The following is a 25,095-nucleotide window of genomic DNA, read 5'->3' as shown; positions in this document are numbered from 1 at the left end:
CCTCGCGGGGCAGGAACTGTTTAGGCGAGTCAGATAACCCGATAATGAGCTGGAAGCCCCGCTAAGCCCTGGAAATAACTTACTTTCGTCACCTATTGACTGTTTGGCTTAGTTTGGAACCGGTGTGGATTTTTCGGGTCTTTTTTCAAGAGAGCCGGTCAATGAAAAGCTAAGCCAATATTTACCAAGTATAAGAGCAATTCTCGGCGGTGTTTATTAAGGGGCCGGTAGGGAAAGGCTGCGGGGGACGCTCGGGGCCGCTCCCCCCCCTCCGCTCCCGGTGCTCTGCGGTGACGGCAGCCGCGATAGCGCCGTAGGCGGAATACCAGGAAATGGGCACTTGTGGCTTCGGGAGAGCGGCACTCCGCCAGCATCAGTGCTTCACGGCTCTTCATCCTCGCATCTCATCTACTCTCCGAGCCCTCTCCCCCGAATCTCCGCTTTCTTTCCGAGAAGGAAACGATTTCGGGGTCTATTTTTTCTGCTGTGATTTATGATTCTGATGGTTTTTCTTTTGCTCCGTGCGCTGCTGGACCGCTGGGAGGCAGCAGAGCCCCGCGCAGGGCGCAGAGCAGCCCCGCAGAGCTGCCCGGGGATGCGGCGCGGAGCCCCGCGGGGAGCCGGGGAGGTGGGCGCCGACCCCGAGCCCCGACGGGGCGGCCGCACGGCGGCGCTGCGGGACAAGGGACGGCCAGGGGTGGGGAGGCCGGGCTGCCATCATCACACCCAGGGCCCCAACCAAGCTGGCCTTGAGAGTATCCAGGGACTGAGCATCCGGCGCTTCACCTGCCCGCTGAAGTGCCAGGGCAATGCCAGGGCATCACCGTCCTTAATATTGAAAGGATAAACAACGCGTTTTCAAGTCCTAAGTGGGGTTGTGTGCGCGGCATTCACCTCTGGTTTGTGTAATTATGAGCACCAATCGAGCCAGAAGAACGACGGAACCGACGGTAGTGAGGAGCACCGCGCAGTGCCAGCATCCCGGAGCGGCCGTGTTTTCCTCTCAGCCCTCCGCCTCTTCTCACCCCTGTGCGAACCACAGGTCAGAGCAGTGCTGGGGACGCAGACGGCTAAAAGTTCACACACAACAAGGTGTTTCTGCAGCTCAGCGTAGCAGGTAGGTGCTTGAAGACTTCACTTCTGTTTGGTTTTGTTTGCTGTTGATGGTGGTGGGGTTTTGTTTTCTTCTGTTTTGTTTTGTTTTTGTCTTTTCGTTTGGTTTTGAACGGTCCAACTCAGAGCTGCTTTGTAACCAACTCTGGAAGGATAAATGAAATTCTGAGCAAATGCCAGCTCTCATTGCAGACAGCAGAGCTGTGTGCTCAACCCATGCAGCTCCAGCAGGAAATGCTCCAGGACAGACCACTCTGTGCTTATTTCCCTCCAGGTGCTGCATAGCTACATCTTGCATTTCCTTTGATCTAACAGGCTTTCATTCAGCAGATTCACTATCCAGTGTAGCACCAAGCACTTGTATTCAGCATCCTCTGCCTCAAAAATTGGATGGCCACATACAATGCCCCCACCTTGCACAACTTGTGCTGGAGACTTTGCAGCTGATGCAGCAGTTGCCACCCACCTGGGGTGACATGGCAGCACCTGCTCAGAGCCTGTCTCCCACCAGGGGAACCCCGGCTCCAACACCCTGGCACATCCCTGCCATGCAAGCCCACATTCCCCTTGTTTCCCTGGCTGGGACAGGTTGGCACCAGGCATAAAACCTTTCCCATTGATCAAGATGAGGGTCTGAGAGAATCAACATGCAGTTCCATCTGGGCACTGCAGGTACACGCTTGCATGTGAATTGGATAATAAATTATTTTTAAATGTTTTAATAGGCAAAAGAAATAATGTACAATGTGAGTTACCGCTTCTCCATTTTAACGTTTAACATGTTTTCTTCTTTTGCACAAATAAGGTTTGAACAGTTAGAGGTAACCAGGATGTATGCAATGACTCTTCATTCCACATACACATTGGGGATTTAACTGCTCGAAACCCTCTCCGTGCTGCTGATAAAAAACCATTCCAGATGAGATGTGCAAGTTGGAGAGCTCACAGGAACCTGCTTGGAGCTGCTGCAGGTTGACTTAGCAAACATCAGCATCCCTCAATTCTGCATAGAGATCTGCTGTATTTCAGGGGGTTTAGCACCACTTCAGGAAGAAAGTCATCCACCAGGAAAACTGCAAGCAAAGCTGCTTAGAATAAATCATTTAAGGTTGTATCATCACCTTCATGGCTTGGACTGGTCAATCAGTCTGAACTGTTTCAACTATTTAAGGAAAACAAAACAAAACAACACACACACACAAATCAGTTATAAATACAATATGGATGTTCAGAATTATTTATTTATTTTAGTGCCAAGAGCACAAAGCAATCACATAGCAGCCTGTAACCCTAACAAAAAAAAAACAACAAAACAATAATACAAACAATTCAGGCATTCAAAGATGTCAAATCCTTCTTCGACCACGTGAAGAAAAAAATTCATCGTCGTTTGTTATCTATGACTGTCAAATAAATATGCAAGGAAGAATAAGACAAACCCCTTCTCCAGTCAAGGAGCTTCACAGCTAGTTTCTTAATAAGGATTTTGTCCCAGTCTCTAGTTGAACATGCCCCACAAAAGCCTGAAGGCCACCAGTTCCATCAAAGCAAACCAAATGAACCAAACCAGCCAACTAACCAATAGTGCCAACAAACCAGCCAACTCACCAACCAACCAAACCAGCCAACCAATCAACCAACCAACTAAACCAGCCAACTCACCAACCAACCAAACCAGCCAACCAATCAACCAACCAACTAAACCAGCCAACCAACCATCCAAGCAACCAATCATGCAACTGAACCACCCAACCCACCAACAAACCAGACAACCAAACAACCAAACCAGCTAACCAGTCAACTAGCCAACCAAACAACTAGCCAGCCAACAGACTAATCAGCCAAGCAAGCAACCAGCCAAATAACTAACCAATCAACCAACCAGCCAAGCCAGTCAACCAAACTTGCCAAACTACCAGCCAACCAGCCAAAACAATTTACCAACCAACCAACCAACCAAACCAGGCAACCAAGAACCAACTAGACAAATTACCACCCAACCAGCCAACCAACCAAGCAATCAACTAAAGAGCATGCTTTGCTGCCCAAGATCAGCTCAAATAATGGAATCCTAGTGTACTTTTGACAAATATGGACTCAGCTTTCCCAGAGCCATCCTTGGGCTCCACACAGTGCAGTCCTGATGCTCTCCTACACCACAGAGGATTTGCTTTTCTTCATCTCCTTTGATTTCTGCATCTATTATCACTCAAGCAGTCCATAAAGTGCAAGCCATGACGCAGTCTCCCCTCCACAGACTCAGTGCAACCTAAACACAAGCTGAAATATACTCACTTGAGGAAATATGGAGTGAATCAGTCTGAAATGTGTACTTTCAAATAAAAATGCAGTAAAGCATCTTGTGTTTTTCTCAAGGTACTTTCACATAAGTCAGTGACAGTGGTGATAACTTAGGTCAAAAAGATTCTATGGTCTGCTTGTCAGGACTGGGTATGGATCAGCCCATGGGTTATCCCAGAAGATCCATTTACACAGTATAAAGGACCAAGGTTTGGGGATGTGGCTGCTACTGTCGCCTTGCCCTGCAGTGCTAAGTGCATGCTCCCACGTGGGAGCTGGAAAGGCATCCTCAGGCTTCAATGGACTGAGGAAATAAAGTGCAGAATGATGCGTTTGTGTTCACTGCTATCCATCCCACCTTCCCTCACAGATCCTTTGCCCCACAGATGCCAGATGGAGCTGGAACACTGAAAGCAGTTTTGCCAGTTATTGATTGCCAGCTTGTAAATATTCACAAAATCATGATCTTATTGCCTTCACTGTCAGCAAAAGATGTTCAACTGGGGCATAGAGAAGGAAATGAATATGGCTGTGCCATACCACCTCTTCAATGAAAAGAACATGAACATCAAGCTCCATCCATGCTGACATTATCCATGTCCTGCTACTCCAAAGCCCAACAGAATCTGAAGACACTGATAAAGTACATTAATGAAGGCTTCTGTCTTTGAAAGACCTAGAGATTAAACCCAAAATACATGGTGCATGCAGGAGGAGCTGAGAATTTTCTAGGCACTCCAGCATCTATAAATCAAATGACACATTCTAAGCCATTTGGCTTAATTTGTCATCACCTGTCTTAATATTGACATTATACATATATATATATATATATATATATATATATATATATAAAGAACGACAAAACAGAACCCTATATTGGTCTAGGCTTTCCATTTGGCTAAAACCATAATGCAAGTGTTTAAGTGGGAAGCTTGGAGTAACTGCTGTTAAACTCTATCCCCCCCCTTCATCTCCAATGTAAAACTGAAGCTCGGCAGACAACAAGAGAAAACTATTTTTTCCATAACCAGACCATTTTGATTGGCTTAAGCTAAAATCCGAGGGCTGCCTTTTCATTTACAGGCATGCTTTCTATCTAGGTTAAGGACTTTAAAGTATGCTAAGGATAGGCTTTTGTTCTCCACCTCCTTGCTGTTCCCTCCTGGTTACCACGGAGGTCAGCTCCTCCATTAGAGCCTGTGGGGTGTGACACTTGCTGCAGCGCAGAGCAAGCTGCCACTGATGCACTCCCTCCTTCACAAATCCCCACAGGTCACAGCTCCCAGGGGCTCTCAGACAACTTTCTGTATAATTCATGATCGCTTCCTGAGGTAAATAATGCATTCTGCGCCTCCGGTTATTGTGCTCCTTCAAAGGCCCAGTCAAATAAAAGTTTGTTGTTTATCTTACTTTAAGAATGACTGTTTGCCCATCTCCCCTGATGTACCTTTATCTTGTTTCTGACTCCCACAATAGTGAGAAGTCACTGCCAGGTAACCCCTTCCATTTCAACCCTCTGAAAAATAATAATGGCATGCTGCCTTCAATTCCATGGGTAAAGTGCCCTGACCCCCCTTGTGTCTCTGAGACTTACGCTGGGCTGTATCCACCTTTTTCCCCTTCAGACACCACACACAGCAGCCAGGATTTATTATTTGCCAAGCAGACACCATCAGATGGATCCTGTAGGGTTTGGGATGTTTGCCACCAGTCACCTGGTCCCTATTTAGCTATGTTCATTGAGAAAGGCTTTGGTATGGTCCAGAAACCGAAGCAAGGATAGGAATTAATCTTTAGGATGAGAAGGGATGGCCTCACGTTGTGCCAGGCGAGGTTCAGGTTGGCTGTTACAAACAATTCCTAGACCTCCCCTTTAGGTACTGATCTCAGGAGGTTCCATCCCAGCCCCAGAGAAGTGGAAACCTTCATCCGTCCTTCCTCCTCCTGCCATAGGCTGTGGGGATCTCCCACATGATCCATGCAAACAGTAATTACACTCCCAAAGATTCAGTTCCTACCCTTTACAGCTTGATTTTAAAGGCAAACAGCAGCTTTCCTAATTTTCATCAATTATTCATGGGCCACTTAAGATAGCCATCAAATATATAATCAAATAAAATTAACATATCTTGAGTTTTGTAACCCAAGATTTCCTGTTTCGGCCCACAGGACGCCTGCTTCTGTTTGGGTTGCCACTTAATCACTGCTTAATATTTGTTTTGGCTTCGTTGTGTGTAAGGAGAGATTTATACCGTTCCATCTGGCTGCAGCACACTAGTCATCAGAGGATAAAAGCTGCCCTTAACTCCTGCACGGGCTGTGTTCATGTAACACCACACTGCAATTGGGAATAACACCACACTGTTATTGGGATATAACACTGGAGTAGAGTAACCTGACCTGCCTCTGCTTCTATCCACCTCCTCTGTCCTTCCCAAACAGGCTATGTGAGCACCTTCCCTATGCCCCATCCTTCTTCTCCCAGCTCCTTACGTTCCCACACAAAGAAAGCTGTCGTGTGATGGTTTCAACTGAATTTATTTAGGATGCAATAGCATTTTCTGGCCTCGATGTAGACAAGGGTCCCATTGTATGAGGTGCAAACTCAGTGCTGAGGCTGCTGTCTCAGACCACAAAGGTCGGCACCCACTGGAATCAATGCGAAGCCTCACACTGACTTCACCAATCAAATCAGTATTGCTCCTTCCCTCAGTCCAGCCAGGCAGACGTGTTGGCTTTCCATGCAGAAACATTCCTGGAAAGTCTGTTCTCTGCAGTGCTCCTGCACAGCTCCTTCCAGCCAGTGCCATGCTACAGGGAAGGAAAGAAAAAGAACTCCATTAAGAGTGTTATTTTAAAGAAGGGAAAGCAGATAGCATCAGGAGACAATCGGCAGAGCTGGGTAACAGCTGAGCAGGAGAAGCTGTTTTACTTCTTGAGTGGCATTTGAGGCACAATGGTTTACATTTTAGATAATTCAGTGTATCAACTGTGCAACAAAAGTAATTCAATGATACCATTTTCAGCCTTTGAGCGGAATGGATCTTAATTGCCAAAGAGACATTTTCCTTCATATCTCTGGATCTGTGCTTCATGATTTTTGTACTCTGAGCCTCAGAAAATTGCATCTCTCTCCTGATTAAGTGCTTAATTGTGGTCAGCGCTTTTCAAAGTATTTGCAGCAGTTAGCTTAAGTTCCACTTCAGACACGCGCGTTATCAACTTCTTTATCAACTCACACCATTTCCCCACATCAAATGCTTTCTGAAGCACGTCGGTGGGCCCAGATCCCCTCCTGTTCTGTGGGGGCTCTAAGCAGAGCCGGGCCATCCTCTGCCCACACCTCCTGCTTCATAGCTCACAGAATGGTTGGGTTGGAAGGAACCTCAAAGCCCCCCCAGCCCCAACCCCAGCCATGGGCTGGCTACTCCCCACCAGCTCAGGCTGCCCAGGGCCCATCCAACCTGGCCTTGGGCACCTCCAGGTATGGGGCACACACAGCTCTCTGGGTGGCTCCTACTGGACAGGAGCACCTTCCCCATCCCTTTGGCTGCACTGGCCAAAAAGAACTTGGCTACAGTTTTAAATCAGGAATTCTGAGCCAATATATACACCCCAATGCATTGCTCACAGGTGGGTTGTGCCAATATTGCTCCAACATCAGTGGACAAAATCACTGCGGATTCTGATGAGGATGCATGCTTTAATCCACAGCACTTTCAAGACCCTGTGTGCATGAGGATGGAGGGTTCCAATGTCCAGCTTTACATCACTAGGAAATTAAACACAGTGTCAGATGCCTTGCTACTGTCACATTTGAAAACTTATGCTGCACTGTAACGATAGAGTGCAGATTGCCATCAGGGGGTCAAACTCTGACATGGTTTCCAGTGCTGTAGCTTTCACAGCTATGAGATAAACAGCACATTGGCTGGAGCACAGCAGACCTTAAGAACAGAGAGAGCATCTCAGCAAGGATTAGAAATGCTTAGGTCTGGGCAAGCATTATGAAACATACAATCATAGACTCAGAGAACATCCAGGCTGGAAAAGAACACTGGGATCATCCAGTCCAACCCCAGCCCACCCCACCGTGCCCACTGCCCACGTCCCTCAGTGCCACATCCCCACGGCTCTGGGACACCTCCATGGACGGTGACCCCACCACTCCTGTGCAGCTGTGCCACTGCATCACCGCTCTGTGGAGAAGGAATTGTTCTAACAGCCAACATGAACCTCCCCTGGCACAACGTGAGGCCATCCCCTCTAGTCCTGTCACTGTTACCAACTCATCACAACCTCCTTTCAGGTCATTGCAGAGAGCAGTAAAGTCTCCCCTGAGCCTCTTCTTTGGCCCAGCTCCTTACCTTGGGCATCCGAGTGATCACAACTGAGATGTAAGAGGGAATCCACACCTGTCCCCACCACTCACATGAAACTGTCCAGGCACAGGAGTTGACCAATCTGGTGTGTCACAGTGATCTGGGACCACGCTCTATCAGGAACCCCTGCTCCAGAGCAGGATCCGTCCCAGCTCTGGGCACATGGCTGACGAAGGCACCAGCAGCTCCTAGATAATATTTTCATTTTGTCATACATGAGAAAAGATAATTACTTTCAGGGTTTAAGAACTGGATGTGTTGATCCAAGTGTAATCTGCGTTTTAGCATTTGATTATTACATTAGAAATACAAATGTCAATGGGCTCTAGTAACCCAAGCTATCCAAAGAAGAAAGACGTGTTATTTAAGTTAGAGGACAGGGGGAAGAGAAGAAGCCAATGAGGGACTTGTAACTTTTGTCTATTAGAAAATATTACATCAAAAAGCATTTCTGGAGCCAAGAGTTTTCATTTTCTTTAAATGCTTTCTTTCTTTTGCTCCATCCAGAACGAGGAAGGCAGGGAGGAGGATGCTTGTAAGCACATGAGTGAAAAACATACAACTTCCTAACCCGGTTTTGTTTCTTATTGCCACCACTTTTAACCACACCAGATGGACAGAAGGGTCTGCAGCTCCTCCAAGGCAGAAAAAAATATAAAGAAGAGCTGAGTTTCATATCAGGAACCCAGCAGCTGAGGACCTGGGAAAATATGGCATTAATAGCAGTTAGCGATAATGGATAAGTGTACTTTGTTACAGCAGAATCCCAGTGAATGCAAATGGAGGTGGAGGTCTGAGCTGATGTTCCCTGTGGGCTCAGGGCCTGAAGATGATTTTGTCTTCCCTTCCCTTAGTTGGGCTGGCAATTTGCTTGTCCCTCTTATCAAAGCCTTCCCTAATGAATCCGCCACGTGGATCATCTCCTTCGCGCTCCAGCCCAACTCAATGCAAAGTGATGTGAAGCAGAACCAGAGGCCACAGCAGAGCAAAGCACATCTATTTACTCATCTCTAGACGCAGTGCTGTCCTCCAGGATCCCCGCTCTGAACTTCTTGCTGAAACCATCTAACACAAACCGAGAGCCAAGACTGCATAATAGTTAATAACACGAGTGCACGCCAAGAATTGATTCAGAATTGTTATTTGCTGTTGAACAAGCTATCGCCTTGATTTCTCAGCAAAGTTCAAGTTTGCAGCTGGTTGATTTGTCCTGCCAGCATTCCTGAAGCACTGCCGTTGTATGAAATATTATTAAATTGCTTTTCAAAGTTTGTGCACCTCATTTCAATTGATGACAGCAAAATAAGGAAATAAAGGGAGGGGGAGGCAGGGGAACCCTGTGAAGGTTTGTTTTTTTCTTTTTTTTTTTCTTCTTCCTTTTCAATAAAGTGTCAACTCCATTATATAGATGTCAACTTCATTACTGTAATGCTCCTTCTGTAACCTCACCACAGAACTACCTGCTAATAAAACAAGTTTCTCAAAGGAAGCGCCGAGGGCAAGCGCACCCACAGTAGCCTTCAATTCGCTTAAGGAAACACCTGTTCATCCCCATAGACACCTATGCCATTTCCATTATCCCATTTTTCCTGGTTATCTTGGCATCCACTTGTTATCCCACAGAGCCTGCAGTGCCACAGACCTCATTGGAGAAGGCAGGAGGTGGGGATGAAGAGCGACGCTGGGTGCGCTGGTGGCACCACTGGGACAGCACCATGGGGACCACAGGGAGCACCTCATGGAATCACAGAATCACTGAACTGAACACTGAGTTGGAATGGACCCCTGAAAGCCATCTGCTCCACTCCCCTGCAGTGCCCAGGGACACCCACAGCTCCATCAGTGCTCAGTGGGGGAAAGATCAACATCACTGCCTCAGGTTTGTCAGCTGTATGCATCAATAACAAAACAAAGATGAGTACATATTTAAAAAAGAATAAAGCAAGCCATTCCAGAATGGGAGTTGTTTAGATAATTGATTTCCCTTGGACTCACAAGCATTAAATAACACACTCTGAGCCTCATCTCCCATATAACCTTTTCCTTCAAATCGCTCTTCCTAAGGACTGGCCTTTGACAGAGGCATCTCGCAAAGTGCAAATCCAGCAAGCTTTAAACCAGCTCGTAGGTAAGACCTTTCCGAGAGAACGCCACTATGATTCCTCAAGCAATTATTTTTTCTTGGTATCCTTCGTATAGAGAGAGCTAATTAACTGCCTGCCAGGTTCTGTGGATTCACAGCAAAAAATGAAGTAGTACAAATGTCATAATTAATTAGCGGTTTAATGCTAGAATGAACACAGCAAAGGTGCTATAAATATTCAGGCAATGGGACCTCTATACCAGCACGTGCTTGTGGCACAAACCTGTCTTGTGGGACCCTGGACCGACCCCCATATCTGAACCCAACAGCCCCAGCCAAGAGCCCAAGCACTGCTTGCCCAGCACGGGGCGTGCGTGAGCCTTGCTCCCATGGAGCTCCTCCTCTCCCCTGCTGGATGCCCCCTGCTCAGCTCAGCCTCCCGGAGCGAGGGCTCCCAGTAACTATGGTTACTTCTAATTGTGCAGGGAAAATTATTCCGACTTCAAAGGTAATGGAGAGGATCCTTCAGGAAGTCAACACTCTGTCATTTCCTCCTGCTGCATCTACCCCTAACCCAAGGAGTCACCTTGACCGCACGCTGACTTCAGGATGCCAACAAAGGAAACCAAGGGATGTCATCAAACGAGAATCAAGGTTTTTCCCCCTCTTCTTTTTTTCTCCCTCTTTCCAAAGAGAGCCCACGTGATGCTAGATGCCAATCTGCAGTTCTGTCTGCAGGGAGTGGTGGGGTCACCATCCCTGGAGGTATCCCAGAGCCGTGGGGATGTGGCACTAAGGGATGTCAGTGGGCATGGTGGGTGTTGGATGGGGTTGGACTGGATGATCTTAGTGGTCTTCTCCACTTTCTATGATTCTATGGTTCTAAACCAACCAGGAGAGAAAGTTAGCAGGGAGGTGCTAAGCCAGAAGCCACGCATGTGGGGATACAACACCGACTGCATCCAGCCTGGTCCCGGGGGGTTCTGCTGAGCATAGAACCAGCTCCAGCTGGAACCATGGCAACCCACCTTAATGCAATCAGCATCCTGCCTCCGTGCTTGCATCCCTTGCCAACACGCAGCCCGTTTCCAGCGGGCTTTGGAGCTGTCCAGCACCTTCCCCAGCGATGCGGTAGAAAATTTGGAAGTTTCATTTTCGGCCACCCTCCAAATGAACAGATTAACAGCTTGGAAACGGCTCCAGGAACAGGTTATTGCCACGGGGTGCAAGAGGAACGCAGCACCCAGTGTGGGCGTGCAGAAAGAGGTGGGCACACAACCCATCGTGAGGATGAGGGGCACAAAGAAGGTCCCACAGCTGCAAAATGCTCTGAAAACAACACCCTGACAGAATGCACAGCTTTCAGGGAAGGATTTGAGAAGTCCAATACATTTGGCTTTTGTTCCAAGCAGGGACACGTGCAACACCTATAGTCACTACAGCAGAAAGTAATTATTGAGTGGTAATTGACATCAAGTGAAGGCAGGCAGCCAGAGGGTGGGGGGGATTAGGGAGGGAAGGGTTTAGGGGTGGGTGGTGAGACCAGGACCCCACCATACAACTCCACTGTTGACTTTATCTCCTTAAAAGCAACTCCCCCAAAAAACACAAAACCTTCTCCAGTGCAGGAAGCAGGCACCCAGCCCGTTAATTGCTGCCTGTAATTAATTCCTAAGGGCCTGGTTCCTCCCGGACATGGTGGTGTGGGCAGTGGGAGCAACACGTGCAGATGAAGATGTACAGACATCACTCCTTCCCTCTGAACAGGGGGGGAAGAGCCACCACACCCGGGGTTCATAGGGAAATGATGTCAGAGCAACCTGGAAACCCTGGGTTCCTTTTTTAATCAAACAATGTCTTTAGAAAGCAATGCCTTAAGCCCCCATTCCTGACCCCCTTTTTAATCTCTGCAAATCATTGGTAGGAGGTGAATCAAGGCAATCTGCCATCAGCCCTAGCACAGCGCCGTACGTAACTCAGCAATGGGTGGATATGGCTGATGAGCTGGAGGAAACTACAGCTTGTAGGTGAGCGGCCGCAGCAATAAATTAGCATTTATACAGGGTTATTGAAACGTGGCCCCCCAAAATCAGCCCTGAGCGTCGTGTCAATTGTGTCTCACCAAGGTCAGTATCTTCACTGTAATAGAGCCAGACTAAAACAGCAAGAACAACTCAGCGGTGGAAATGAGCGCCGTCCACCCCAAATATGCCATCATTATCAGAAAGATAACCTGAGCTCTGAAATAACACCTGCACTTTGCAGTGATAAATAGTGGTGACCTCCTATGCTGTGTGTGTCAGTGGGGAGATACGAAATAACCCCCAAATTAAAACCCCATCATCGGACTTGTCAGTGGGCTCTTCTCTATCACTGCCTGCCTTATCACACCTCCTTTTTTAATGCCTTTTTAACATCTCCCTTTGGAATTACTTGGCAGGAATTCTGCAGCTCGGTCAGCCCATGCTATGGGAGGGCAGGGTCCAATTTTGCTTCTCACTTCCAGGTATGGGACAATTCAGTTAGAAAATACACATTCTATGGTTAAGGATGACTAAGGGCTGGTTTGGGTTGATGTTAGTTGTGGTTTTGGTGTGAAAATGTGCCCCATCAACTGGATTTTCATCAGTATCAGTCGCATGCATTCTAAAGCAGTGGAACCTTTTTCTTCCTATTAGAAAATTCCAACTCACCACAGTAAGGAAACAAAGGCACGTGTTGGGTTGCTGCAAAGAGTAGAGCAGCAAAGGGATAAAGCACCTCAATACTGCATTCCAACCCGGACCTGCTGCTTCATACCGCCCTTGCCAACATGCTTTCTTTCAGTAAAGTTGAGATGGGCAACTTAGGAAATGATGGAAGAATCATCACAGTGCTGTGGGGTTGGCCTGTATAGATATATAGATATATGAGTGAAGAATTGCAGGTGGGAGCAGCATACGGGCTGCGTTACTCCGGGCTGCATTCATTCTTTGGGGCTCAGAGCTGTTGGGAGCACTCTGCATTCTGGCAGCCAGGCTGTGGGATGGCCCCACTCTGTCCCTGCCAGGCATCCTTAGGGCCAGTCCCTGTAGGACATCCTTAGGGCAGGAGGGTTTGGACTCTGCGGCTCTCCAGTCCTCTCCATACTTGGGCAATGGGGCTGAGGATGTGGAGAGGGTAGGAATGCCCGAGAAAAAGAATAAATGGGAACACCAGGAATTCTGCTTAAAGTCTGGAAAATTCGTAAATGTACCAAGTTTTGTAGGTAAACTTGGTGGGGATAAAGAGTTTAGGATGGATGAGCCAGGAAGAGAATTAATACACCCACATCCCTCTCTGTGCTGAACTACTGTGGGGCTCTGAGGATGGAGGATCAGAAAAAGGATGGGGAGACAGAGGAGATGGGATGTGGGGAGAGGATGATGAGATGGGATAAGGGAAAGGGAATAGAGGAAGGGAAAGGGAAAAAGAAAAGGGATGGTGGTGGGGAGGGGGGGGGGCTGAGAGGTTATGGAAGAGATGGAGAAGTGTAAGAGAAACGTGAAGGGGAAGAGAAGGGAAGGGTCCCACAGCCCCCAGGCCACCCTGCAGCGCGGGAGCAGCCTACAGCACCCTGCACCGGGCACCTGAGTGCTCGTCGAGGGGCTGCGTACGGCTGTGCAATGCCCGACTGCCCGTCCTCACCCAGGGAAGGGGCGGCAGCGGAGCGGGCGCACGCCGAGAGCTCAGCCCGTACTCGCGGCAGCGGCCGTCCCGTCGGGTTGCCCGGAGTGGGGAGCAGAGCCCGGTCGCAGTTCCCCCGACGGCTCCGCAGCCCAGCGGCAGACCCGAAGGGACATTTCATAATCGCAGAACGAACGAAATCCCAAATCCCCGACCGTCCATCGCCTTCCAAACTCCCCCCGGCCAGGCCCGGACCCCACAGAGCGGCGACCCCCGGGCCCCATCCTCACCGCGCTCACGCCAGGAGCGACGCGGCTTTCGGGAGAGGCGTTCGCCGTCAGGGCCGCGCCGTCGGGTCGCGGTACTTACGGGCGAGGGCCGGGAACGAGCTGCTGCGGCCGTGCCCCGGGTCGGCCGGGCTTAAGAGCCCGACGGCGACCGCGGGACAATGCCGGGAGGAGGGGGCCGGGGCCGGGCGGCGGCGGGAGGCGGGGGCGCTCCCCGGCGGCGGGGAGGGGACGGGGCCGCCCGCCGTCGCTGTCCCCCTCCGGGCCGTCGCTCCGCCCCTCGGTGTCTGGCGTAAAGCTGGCGCCGGGCTAAAAGAAACGGCGAGCTACGAGCGCCCAGGGGCTGGTAGCCGCCAGCGCACGGCTCGCCGGTGGCGGCGGGAGCGGAGGGCCCGGCCCGCCCCGCCATGTCGCTGAGCCCCAAGCACACGACGCCCTTCTCCGTCACCGACATCCTCAGCCCCATGGAGGAGAGCTACAAGAAGTTCGGCGGCATGGACGGGGCGCCCGGGCTGGGGCCCTACAGGCAGCCCGCGGTGCCCGGCGCCGCCGCAGCCGCCGTCCCGCAGCACGTCGTGGCGGGCCCCGCCGGGGCGGCCGCCTACCACATGCCGCACGGCGTCTCCCAGTTCCCGCACGGCGCCGTCGGGGGGTACTGCGGCGGCGGGCTGGGCAACGTGGGCGAGCTGCCAGCCTACCCCGACGGCATGAGGAGCGGAGCGGCCGCGGGCGGCGGCTGGTACGGGGCCGGCGGAGACCCGCGTTACCCCGGCAGTAAGTGCGGGCGCGGGGCGGAGGGCGGCGGGACGGGGGGCGGCCGCGCTCCGACGGGGCGGCCCCGGCTCTGAGCCGCGCGTCCCGCTCAGTTTCCAGGTTCGTGGGCCCGGCGGCGGGGATGAACGTGGCCGGGATGGGCGGCCTGAGCGGCCTCGGCGAGGGAGCCAAGGGCATCGTGCCGCTGCACGCGGCCCCGCGGAGGAAGAGGAGAGTGCTGTTCTCGCAGGCGCAGGTCTACGAGTTGGAGCGGCGCTTCAAGCAGCAGAAGTACCTGTCGGCGCCGGAACGGGAGCACCTGGCCAGCCTCATCCACCTCACGCCCACCCAGGTGAAGATCTGGTTCCAGAACCACCGCTACAAGATGAAGCGGCAGGCCAAGGACAAGGCGGCCGCCCAGCAGCTGCACCCCGACGGCTCCGGTGGCCTCTGCCAGCAGCCCTCGCCCCGCCGCGTCGCCGTGCCAGTGCTGGTGAAGGACGGCAAGCCCTGCCCGCCGCCGGGCAGCGGCACCCCGGCCCCCGGGCAGCCCGCGGCCTCCAGCGGCCCCGGGGGCTCGCTGCCCGCTTCCCACCCGCACCCCGGCTCGCTGGGACAGGCGGCGGACCTGGAGGAGCTGGCGCCCAGCCCGCCGCCGCTGCACGGCCAGGTGGCCCCCCTGGCTCCCATGGACTCGGCCGGCGTCGATTACAACGGCGGCATGGTCAGCCCCAACCTGCTCTACGGCAGGACGTGGTAATCCGACGGGGCGGGCGGCTCGGGGTGTCCGCTCCCAGCCCGGCCCCGCCGTCCCGCGGAGCCCCAGAGCCGCCGTGCGCGTACCTTGGCGGCCCCGCTGAGCGCGAACAATAAACCTTCTGAAGTGCAACTTAGCCCGGCAGAATTAATTTTACAAGGGTGCCCCCGAAGTGCGATTTCATTATCGGTTGATTGGAGGGAAATTGAGCCGTAAGCGGAGGTCGAGGAGGCGGCGAGAGGTGCGGGCGGGAGCGGCCGCTGCCTTCCGCAGGACGGGGAGAGCCGGCAGCGCCGAGAGGACGCGGAACTTTTCCGATGGAGCTCGTCGGCTTCGAAACTCTCATTGCAGGGGGAGGAAAAAGAGAGTCGCGTTCGTTATTGTGAATTACGGCTTAGGAAATTAACGGTCGCGCACGGACAGAAAAACCCCCCGACGGCAGCGGGCAGCTCCAGCCGGGCCGCCTCGGGGCTGCGAACGGCGGGCGGGCGGGGAGCGCCGCGGGTGCCGGTGTGCGCGCAGCTTCCTTTCTCGAGTTCACGTTTTCTTTCCTCTTTTGGTTTTGTTTCCCTTTATTTTTATTCATTTTCCCCTTTATTTTCGTTATTTTTTCCCTTTTTTTTTTTTTTTTGGTGTGTGTGTGTTTTATTTTTTCGTTCTTTTTATAGTTCTTGTGTTGTTTTCCTTCCCGATTTCTTTCTTCCCTTCTCTTTCTTTTCTCTTTCTTTTTATTTATTTATTATTTATTTCCCCTTTCTTTTTTTTCCCCCCCCTTTCCCCTTTTTCTACAATAAAGACAAACGTTGTTCTCAACCTTTTTGCTTCCTTCCTTCCCATTCCGTTCCCTCGGCCGCCGCCTCCCTCCCTCAAAGCTGGGCTGGGATTTCATCCTGTTTTGCTGCCTGGGGTTGTTCCGTTGTTAAAACGGCTTTTGGGTCTCCCTGCACCGTGCAGGAGTGAAGGGGATGCTGTGACCACGCAGCCACACAGCTCTGCCCGGCTCCAAGGGGAACACAAGCCTTGAGAAGCACAGGTGGCAGCCTGCGGGCAAAGAGCTGCACAGGGGGATGCTGCTCCCATAGGAGCTCCCTTTCACCCTAAGCTTTCTCCCCTTAACCCAGAAAGAAGTGAGGGACAAGAGCATGTCTGCAGTCGGTGTTCAAACCCAGGAGCACCGTCAGCAGGGTAAAAGCAGGAGCTCCTTCCCCACCAGCCTCCCTCCCAGCACTGCACTTGCATGAAGAGTCAATACTTGCTGGTTGTGTTCGGCTCAAAAACTTTTGGAGACCAATGTGTTTTTATAGAGGGGGGAGAAAGGCGCTGGGGAGCACCGACAGCATTTCCCAGCTCCAGGTAGGACAGCAATTGCATTGCAATGAAGGGTATTACAGCACTCCCCACCACTTGACAATAAAGAACCTGGTTTCACCCTCCAAGGTTACAGGGCTCAAGGTCCTGCTGCTGGTAATTAAGGTGCAGGGCCTAAAAAGAGGGGTGCTGCCAAAACATTCCCAGGAGATGGCCAAAGCAATGTTGAGCTCTCATGGCTGTGCATGCAAAAGGAACACGAGCAAGAGGTGCTACGGCAGCATTAACAGCGCTGCTTTTACCTGCGTGCTCCCCGGCAGCAGAAACACGCTCCGTTTTTGGTTAAACAATGAAATTGAATTGAAATGCTGTGGTTTGAGGCCGTGTGAAATGACTGTGCTGCAAGTAATTAATATCAACCGCGTGCACGCAAATACAGAGGGGAGAAATAAAGCAATGGGCAGCGCTCCGAATTTCAAAAGCCACTTTATAAAGCAAATAAAAATATTTACTGATTTGGTACACTCACATGGAAAAAAACCCCTAGAAAGAGTACTAAAAATGAATGGAAACTCCATACAGGGCAGCAAGTTTAAATTAGATATCGAAACAGACAGATAAACCTTCCGTGCTTGTTTTGTGTTGCAAAAACCAAGTCAGAAAACAGGCAACAAGCTGCAGAAGTGGAAACGTTCTGCTTCAAAGTCCAAATAATCTCCTGTTTTCCCCTCTGAGAAATCCAAAACAGCATCAGAACAGCGTTGCTGGCTGCATCCTTAACCCCTGTGCGCTCCATGCTGCCCGCTGCGTCCTCTCCGAGTTCATCACATCTGATTTCTATGCATTCTTTACAACTCCGGGTCTGTTTTCAGGCTCTTGTGTGTGTGAAGTAGAGGATGGCTGAGGCTCTCGCATTGACAGGGCGGTGCGGCACAGCTTGGGGATGCCATGAGGACAAAACAGCGCTCCCAGCTCGGCCCAAAGGTTTGTAGATGGAGGCGCCTCGTGGGCCGCAGTGACAAAACATAATGGGCTCGGTAAGAAACGGACACATTTAAAACAAGCAGAGTTTAAAAACTACAAGAAGGTTTCTCCATCATTTCCTTTCCTAACCCCCCTCCTAACAACCCCCTCCCCCAGTATAATAAAAACAAAACCAAAACCCAGATGTTTTCAGCGCCTGGAAGAGCAGAGTTAATTCCAGCTGTATCTTCCCGAGGGTGGGGGCAGCAGGTAGGGCCTCCCGGGGCCGTATGCCTACAAACAAACAAAAGCAAGCATTTATTTTTTGGATTAACAGCACAGCAAACAAGTTAGCGGGGCTCCAGGCGCCTTACAGCAATGAAACAATGCATCTTCAGCACAGAAAGGTACCGCGCCGCAGCCGCTCTCAGCAGAGCTTTGGCCTCCATTCGGTACCCACGCACCAGTAGAAGCAATGCTGCTCAATAAACGGCTCCTTTTCTGGTTGAGCTGTTTGTATGCTGAAGGTAAAAGAGTCAGATGTTGGTACGGAGGGACAATTAAAGCAAAACATGAAAACATTTGGTTTTGTGATGGAAGCGTTTTTCAGCACTCGTTTGCTTTTAATAGCAGGTGAAATATCCTGACATCTCACGCTGAGACTCGGCACAAATGAAGATATTTTTGGCTCTGAGTGGAGCCTTCTATACACTACGTAAGGGGGGAAAAAAAGATGGATAAAGTGTCCTTGAAGCATTTCAAACTGACGCTCTGCGGGGCCCGCAAAGTTCATTCTGTTGGCAGCCACGGGGTTTTTGTTGGCTTTTCCTGGGGGAGGGAATGGGGAGCAGGGGGTGATGAAGAGGCTTCGTTTTGTTCTTTAAAAGAGAAAACCATCTTTACCCTATGGGCGATAGCTGCATGAAAAGACAGAAGGTTTGGGCTCCACGTGTTTGTGGCAGGCGAGCAAAAAGGCTTTGACAGAAAACATTTACACCCCGTTTTTAAGCAGGATCTGAAGAGAGATGTGCAGAATGTCCTGCTTTAGGGAGATCTTGAGCTTGTTTTTAATCGCAGTCGATACTAAACCCACCAATTCAACGAGCTAAGTTGCCTGCAAGCCCCGAGAAATCCTTCCAGTTGCACAAAGAGCAGAGAGCTCTGCCTGTCTGTGTGTCCAAGTGAGGTTCAGGAGGGCTCTTAACAGCTACACAAGGCATTTATCTGGACGTTCGGTTACGTATTAGTGCAGCCTAAAATCAGGATGTCAAACAGCTCCACAACACGAGTGCATTTATGCTTTATTTCTCTGTGCCAGCTCCGAGGCACAGGGAACGTGCACCACCCCCGAGCAGCCCCTATCTGTGGCAGCTGCATTAATTTTGTAAGCACTTTGCAGCAGCGTGTTTATTAACCTCTTCACGCCATGTTCTGGATGCTGTAAAATAAGAATTCAGAGGTGAAAGGGACCAAAGATGATTATTTATGCTGCTCTGTGTCACCGCTTCCACTTGAATCCCTTTTCAGGGCTTTAAAGCTTTGAGATGTGCAGGCAGCAATGCTAGATTCAATTATTGGTTTCGCATCCTAAACCTTTTCAGGTAGAGGCTAATTTTATTTCACTGCCATCAGCCCCAAGGAAATAATTACATCTGAAAGTTCATTCAAAAATAACATTAAAAAGACCCAAACAACCAACAAAAATGAAAGGCATGGTTGCCATCCTGCCTCCTATTTCACCACTGGGGCAGCAGGCAGCTATAGAGCTGCAGAGGTTGTATGCCACTGCACATGTAGATGCACACAGTGCTCCGAGATCTCAGTTCCAACCTTCCAAACAGGCACTGACCCCCATTCCTCCCTGCACCCACACTGCTCTAAAACAATTCCTGTATACTTCTGTGCTGCCTGGCAGCAACTGTTAATCATGAAGACTTAAGGTTGGGAATAAACTACTTGAAGCATTGACTTTCTTCACAAAAATGCCAGGATTCAGCTCCTAGCTAGAACAACATTTCCCCACTGAGGATAACGTGATAAAGATCCGTGCTGTCTAATTTTGCTTACAGTCAAAACCGTGCTGGAAGGATTAGCACTGGCCATGCCTCCTCTGCGTACTCAAAGAGTGCACGGTATACTTGCCTCTCTTTTCCTCATTTCCTGCTGCAATACTAAACACTACAGCTGAATGAGCTGGAGACAGTTCTTCCTCCAGCCTTAAAGCCTCCTCTGCACTAAAAATGCTTTAGGGTAGGAGATGAGGGTGTGAGGGGGAGGGGTGGTGTGGACAGAAGGGAGATCTCACCGCTGCAAAGAAGGGTTCAGCCAAACACGAGTTGAAGAGTTGGGAGCAGTGGGGCAGGCTGCTTGTTGGCTATAGATCTTTTCAGCAGCAAGATGTAATCCTGCAGCCCAGGGACAATGCTGAGGACGGTATTAGTGGCTCGCAGGCTGTTTCTGCTGGGCTCCAGTCCTGACAAGCTGAACCGGCGACAGAAGCACAAGGCACTCTGCAAAAAGCTTCCCCAGCAAAGGCCAAAGGCTTTTCTGTTACAAACTGGATTTGACAGTACGTGCCTTTATTGTATTAACTGCTTTAGAAAACTCAGAGCTAACAATGTCACAGTGCAAAGTGGTTGTGATGGATTCTGCTACCTGAGTCTCCCAGTCGGTATAGAAAAGAAAAATATGAAGTGGACAAAGAACCAGAAGTGGCAAAAAAAATGTAAGACTTTCAAGTACGTTATGTGACATTACATGTTAAATGGATCGTGCTTGCATCCCCTGCTGTGTAAGCGAAGGAGACTGGGATGTTATTCAACACGTTACAGGACAGAATTCAGATCTAAGAGAAAATCACTACTGGAAGCACAAGGGGAACAGCCCTAGGAATCAAACATCAAATCTGACGCCGTGTCACGCTGTGCAACAAATGGTTGCGGGCTGGGATGGTCACGAGGAGAACTAAGAGCAAAAAAGAATGTCCAAACTGAGATTTTACAGGGAACACACACACAAAAATACCATTTTCATACATTTCCTTACAGAAGGGGAAGGCCCTGGTTAAAAAACTCACTTCCAGATTCTATTATCTCAAGCTGCAAGAGGTGTGTGACTTGGTAAGACACTTGATCTGCTTTTAATGAAACGCAGCAGCTGCACAGTGATGGCATGGGCCTCGTGCCACAAGCACACACAGAGGGGCTGGGCAGGGTGAGGAGGCTTCTTTGTCAGTGCTTGCACTGGTGGCACAGCCACGGGACTAAAAGCAGCAGGGAAGGCCCACTCAAACCCCTGCAGCCACACACTTAGAAGATGTACAGACAGCATTTTCATACCTGCCTTCCCCGGTCCATCCGATCCTCAGGTCTCTGTGGGTAATTCATGGGCCCACCCAGCCCCTGGTACTGGCCCGGTGGGTACTGACTTTGGGCTGGCAGCATGCGGTTCCAGGCGAGCAACGGGGCGGCCCCAGCAGACCTGCAATAAAGAATAAAGCATGACCTCAAGAGTTCAGCGCTACAAAACACACATTGCTGTGCTGCTGTTTGATATGTGCTACCATTTGACTCAAGGTTGGAAGCTACAGATCCACGCACTACCTACCATCAGCAGCAAACTCTAAACTTCACAAACCAGAAATCCCCAAATATTCCTTGGAAGGATTCTGCCCAGCTTTTATTCTGGGAGCAAATCTGCCAATTCATCCACAGCGATCCTGAACATCGATTAAAACCCAGATATCACCAAGCCAGCTAAACGTAACGCACCGTCCAAAGAGTAAACATGTGCAATATGGGAGAATGAGGCTTTCTTTTCTAAATGTCCAGACTCTTTCTGGGAGTCCATTCTTTCTAGTTAATTGCAGGTTGCAAATGAATTCTTACTGCGAGTATTCTGAATCTAGGGTAGGGGCCTTGGCTGCTTTTTCCCATCCATTATTCTGCTCAATATGTCAGAAGGTCTGATCGGGAAGAAACCTTTTCAAGTTCTATTGATGCCGTTTTCAATTGACCACGGTGACCTAGCAACATAAGCACTAATTGGCATGGACTGACTGACATTTGGTGTACAGTTTATATGGGAACGCAAATTCAACATCCATTATAGCCCAGTTTGCTATCCAAGATTACTAACAGCAAGAAATGTTTTAATTGCCTTCAAGTACCTATTCTAACGTTACAATTATAAAGCAACAGGTATAATACATCCAATCATTGTTTGATTAAAAATATTTAGAAAAATGATACAGCCATGATATAGTCTTCAGAGCTAAACACTGGTAAGGGTACAACTGCTCACAGAATTCACAGCAGTTACGTTTTGCTGTGCAATATGTTGTTGTAATGAGACAGTTCATCTTTTACGACCCATATTCAAGAGGGCCAGCTGAACACAGAAACAGGAGCATAGTGAGCACAAGTACCACGTTTCACATGTACCTGTGGCACTTCTTAACTGAGTTACTGTGCATATCTTCAAAGAGTCTTCCCCTAGTTCTGTTGGAGCTCTTTGGTGGGATTTTGTCTTTGGCCAAACAACCTGATGCAGGGGCACAATGTGATACACGCTGTCAAACACACACAGCTTAATGAGGTGGTGTGACTTCAGGAATGAGGCTGACCCGAACAGGAGGATGCTCTGATGGGAGCAGAGGCAAAGTTTCAATTGGCCTCAAAACTCCTATCAGCTCCCAGAATGAAACAAATAACACCTACTTATTACAATGATTGGTTTTATCTGATAAATACACAACAGGTAAACACGATGTGCAATAAATATACTAAAAAGGAACATGCATGAAAGCTAAATGGCAATAGGCAGATTTATTATTAGTAGCAGAGATGCCTAGAAAATGCACAGAGTTATCTGAAGTATTCAGCAGGAAGAGCAATATCATCTTCTGAGTTTACAGCACATTATACTTCCTAATCTGAACACTCAAAAATCAGTATTGTGCCGAGGATGTTCCTTTTGATTAAGGGTTTTGAATACTAACTTCATTTTGTTATTATTCTCAGCAGGCTCTTTGGGAAGAACACACTGTTCTGCCTTATGGAAAAATCCATTGGATTACCCACATAACCCCAGTTCTAGAGCTCATCAGTCATTCAGTTTCTACAGCTTTGTCAGTGTCCTTGTGAGAAATACCCACTGCCCTGAGGATTACAGGTCAAATGTTGTGTTATATACCTGGAATGGGAAAGTTCAAAACACATTTCATTTGATGTTAACATGCATTCTGCACACAGTTTAAATGTCACAGTTATATAAAGTGATGTTTATTATCAGGACCCACAACATCTTGGTTTCGAGTCCCTCTCAAGGTGTGAAACTGATAACAATCAGTTATAACTATCATGTGTTCCAAGGGATAAACCTGGTATGGAAAGATATACTGCAGTGCATATTCTGATCTTCAAGCTACAAAAATAGTTTAAACCTTTTCTGCTGCACTATAAGTAATTGAGCTATTTATTATTTTTAATCAGTCAACTTTTTAGATCATCATCTGCTAAACAACTCAGCGACCTATATGGTTCATGGCAGTCTACTTCATGCTCCTCCAATGACTGCATTAATGGGTGATTTAAGCAACCCAAGGGTAGAGATAGCAAAGCTGTGCCCCAGCAGTAACAAAAATTGTGTGCTATTTGGAATATCACATGAATTCCCATTGGCAGTCACTCAAATGCAGTGCCCACAGTCATGCTGACTCAGAATCAAACTAATATATACAAATATAAAAATATATATACATATATATGTATCTACACACACACACACACACACTACACATATGGACTGAATAGCTAACACAGTGTCAGGAAGCTTTATGTAAAAAAGAAGAAATCTTATGCTGGACACAAGATCATCTGGATTATAAGGAAAAAGCTTTACACTACTGATTTCCACCCCCTCACAGAGGCCTATGAAACAAGAGCCAGTTTAGCACCAGCTGCACTACTCTATCCCAGAAACAGCACAAAGGCTCAAAGCTTTACTGTCAGGGACAGGCTCCTTGCTTATCCTTTGCTTGATCAAGGATATCGTAGCCTCCTGCCAACCCACTTCATCCGAAAAGGCTGGAGCAGGGGCTGGCCTCTCCCTCTGCTGCTTTCTTCCTGGGAGTCAAAGTGGCAGAGAGCAGAAATTCCTTGCAGATTTTGCTGTTGGAGCACTTGAAGCAGCAGCAGCACGCAGAAACAGCCCCAGAGCCAGCAGTACATGCAACAGCAGCTCTGTAGCACCCAGGCTGCTAGCAGGAAAGTCTTGTAAATAGACTAGCTAGGACAGCTAGAATCACATATTCCAAGCAGCACCGTTCATCTGCAAAAATGGTGCATCTGGAGAGTGTGTGATCAATTCTAAAGGTATTAGTGAGAATCGCATGCAGCAATCCTATGATAGGATTCTAAATAGAGACGGTCCTCTCTGACAGTTATGTGAGAAGATGCATTTCAAGTGGGAAACAAAACAATTTCTGCCTGAAAGGAATTATTTAGACGTGAATTGAGAAAGCCTTTCGCTTTCCAAAAATAAAGGACCCAATGACAAAAGCATAGCAGTGTTAAAAAAAATATAATTACGAGTTACAGAACTGTGGCAATATTTCACTCAATGACACAATACAGACTGTATTCAATTAAGGTGCGGGAACAGCAACTCTCACAGACAAAGTGATATTAAAGTTTGTAATGCGCCATTCAATTATAATGCAATATTTCCCATTGACACGACACAGGACAAGGGAGCTGAACTTCCACAGGGATCAAAACGGTTGCCATGGAAAGCCTGATCACAGAGAGCTCGACAAATTCTACTGGAGCTGATACTTCCCATGGTTAACATTTGCAAATAAAAACGTGGGGAAAGAAAAAACTTCTGCTTAACAGGAGCAGAAACTTCAAGGACTTCACACACAGTCCCATTCCTCCATAAATATAAACAAGTGTAATTATTCATAGCTTTCACAGGTACGCTGAAGTTTGTGAAGTCTGCCTGACTTAAGGGCATACAACCTATCAATGAGAGAACGCATGTAAAACATCCCTTATTATCAAACCATGTCACATTCCTTCTATTCGATGGCACTTATTGGACTGCGGATTCCATAATCCTCCTCTGAGTCCCTTCTGCATTTAATTCAGTTCAGTCTTAAGTAGTTAAAGAAACTGTTTTCAGTGGCAACTAATAACTACTGACCTACAGTGACACTGCCCTACAATAGGCTTGTCAGGCCTGAAAAACTTGTACCAAAGAAGCTGATTAGGACTTCAAGAGGTTTGTAGCAAGAATCAATGGCTGGTCTGTACTAATGCTCTGGTTGCGGCACAGAAATGATAAAAGTGGAACACCATTAGTTATGCCTCATTAAGCTCCACAGCCCTCCTAAAAAGAAATTTGTTTAGCCTGTCCAAAATCTAATGCAGTTTTAAGCTCTCTGTGTTCAATTTCATAGTATCTCAAAAGCTTCAATAAGATAAAGGCCAAAGAACC

At 48.9% G+C, this 25,095-nt stretch overlaps 2 protein-coding genes and 2 long non-coding RNA genes across 8 annotated transcripts in view; 2 read left to right on the top strand and 2 right to left on the bottom strand.

Moving 5' to 3' along the window:
* Positions 1–699: 699 nt before the first annotated feature.
* LOC116653216 (uncharacterized) lies at positions 700–3,471 on the top strand. Its single transcript, XR_004306729.2, has 2 exons — positions 700–1,117; positions 1,919–3,471. It is a non-coding gene; the product is annotated as an uncharacterized LOC116653216 (long non-coding RNA).
* Positions 3,472–5,936: 2,465 nt separating this feature from the next.
* On the bottom strand, positions 5,937–11,046 carry LOC116653217 (uncharacterized). Its single transcript, XR_014944360.1, has 2 exons — positions 10,911–11,046; positions 5,937–6,228 (listed from the first exon to the last, which is right to left on the bottom strand). It is a non-coding gene; the product is annotated as an uncharacterized LOC116653217 (long non-coding RNA).
* A 3,049-nt stretch (positions 11,047–14,095) lies between these two features.
* Positions 14,096–16,137, top strand: NKX2-4 (NK2 homeobox 4). The gene is made up of 2 exons (XM_015856698.3): positions 14,096–14,588; positions 14,681–16,137. Exons 1-2 carry the CDS (start codon positions 14,222–14,224, stop codon positions 15,325–15,327), a joined length of 1,014 nt encoding a protein of 337 aa, XP_015712184.2. The 5' UTR covers positions 14,096–14,221; the 3' UTR covers positions 15,328–16,137.
* A 962-nt stretch (positions 16,138–17,099) lies between these two features.
* The window catches only part of XRN2 (5'-3' exoribonuclease 2), a 37,247-nt gene continuing 29,251 nt past the window's right edge, over positions 17,100–25,095 (bottom strand). For all 5 annotated transcript variants that reach the window (XM_015856634.3, XM_085542471.1, XM_085542470.1 and 2 more), the window contains 2 exons: positions 20,934–21,075; positions 17,100–17,889 (listed from right to left, as the gene is read on the bottom strand). In XM_015856634.3, the coding sequence (XP_015712120.2) occupies positions 17,827–17,889; positions 20,934–21,075 (205 nt within the window). In that variant the 3' untranslated portion in view covers positions 17,100–17,826. The remainder of the gene's footprint in view (positions 17,890–20,933; positions 21,076–25,095) is intronic.

This window comes from Coturnix japonica, chromosome 3 (assembly GCF_054131305.1).
Source record: "Coturnix japonica strain WE chromosome 3, WE-NBRP24, whole genome shotgun sequence".
Taxonomy (NCBI): domain Eukaryota; kingdom Metazoa; phylum Chordata; class Aves; order Galliformes; family Phasianidae; genus Coturnix; species Coturnix japonica.
This window is presented reverse-complemented; position numbering and strand designations above follow the sequence as displayed.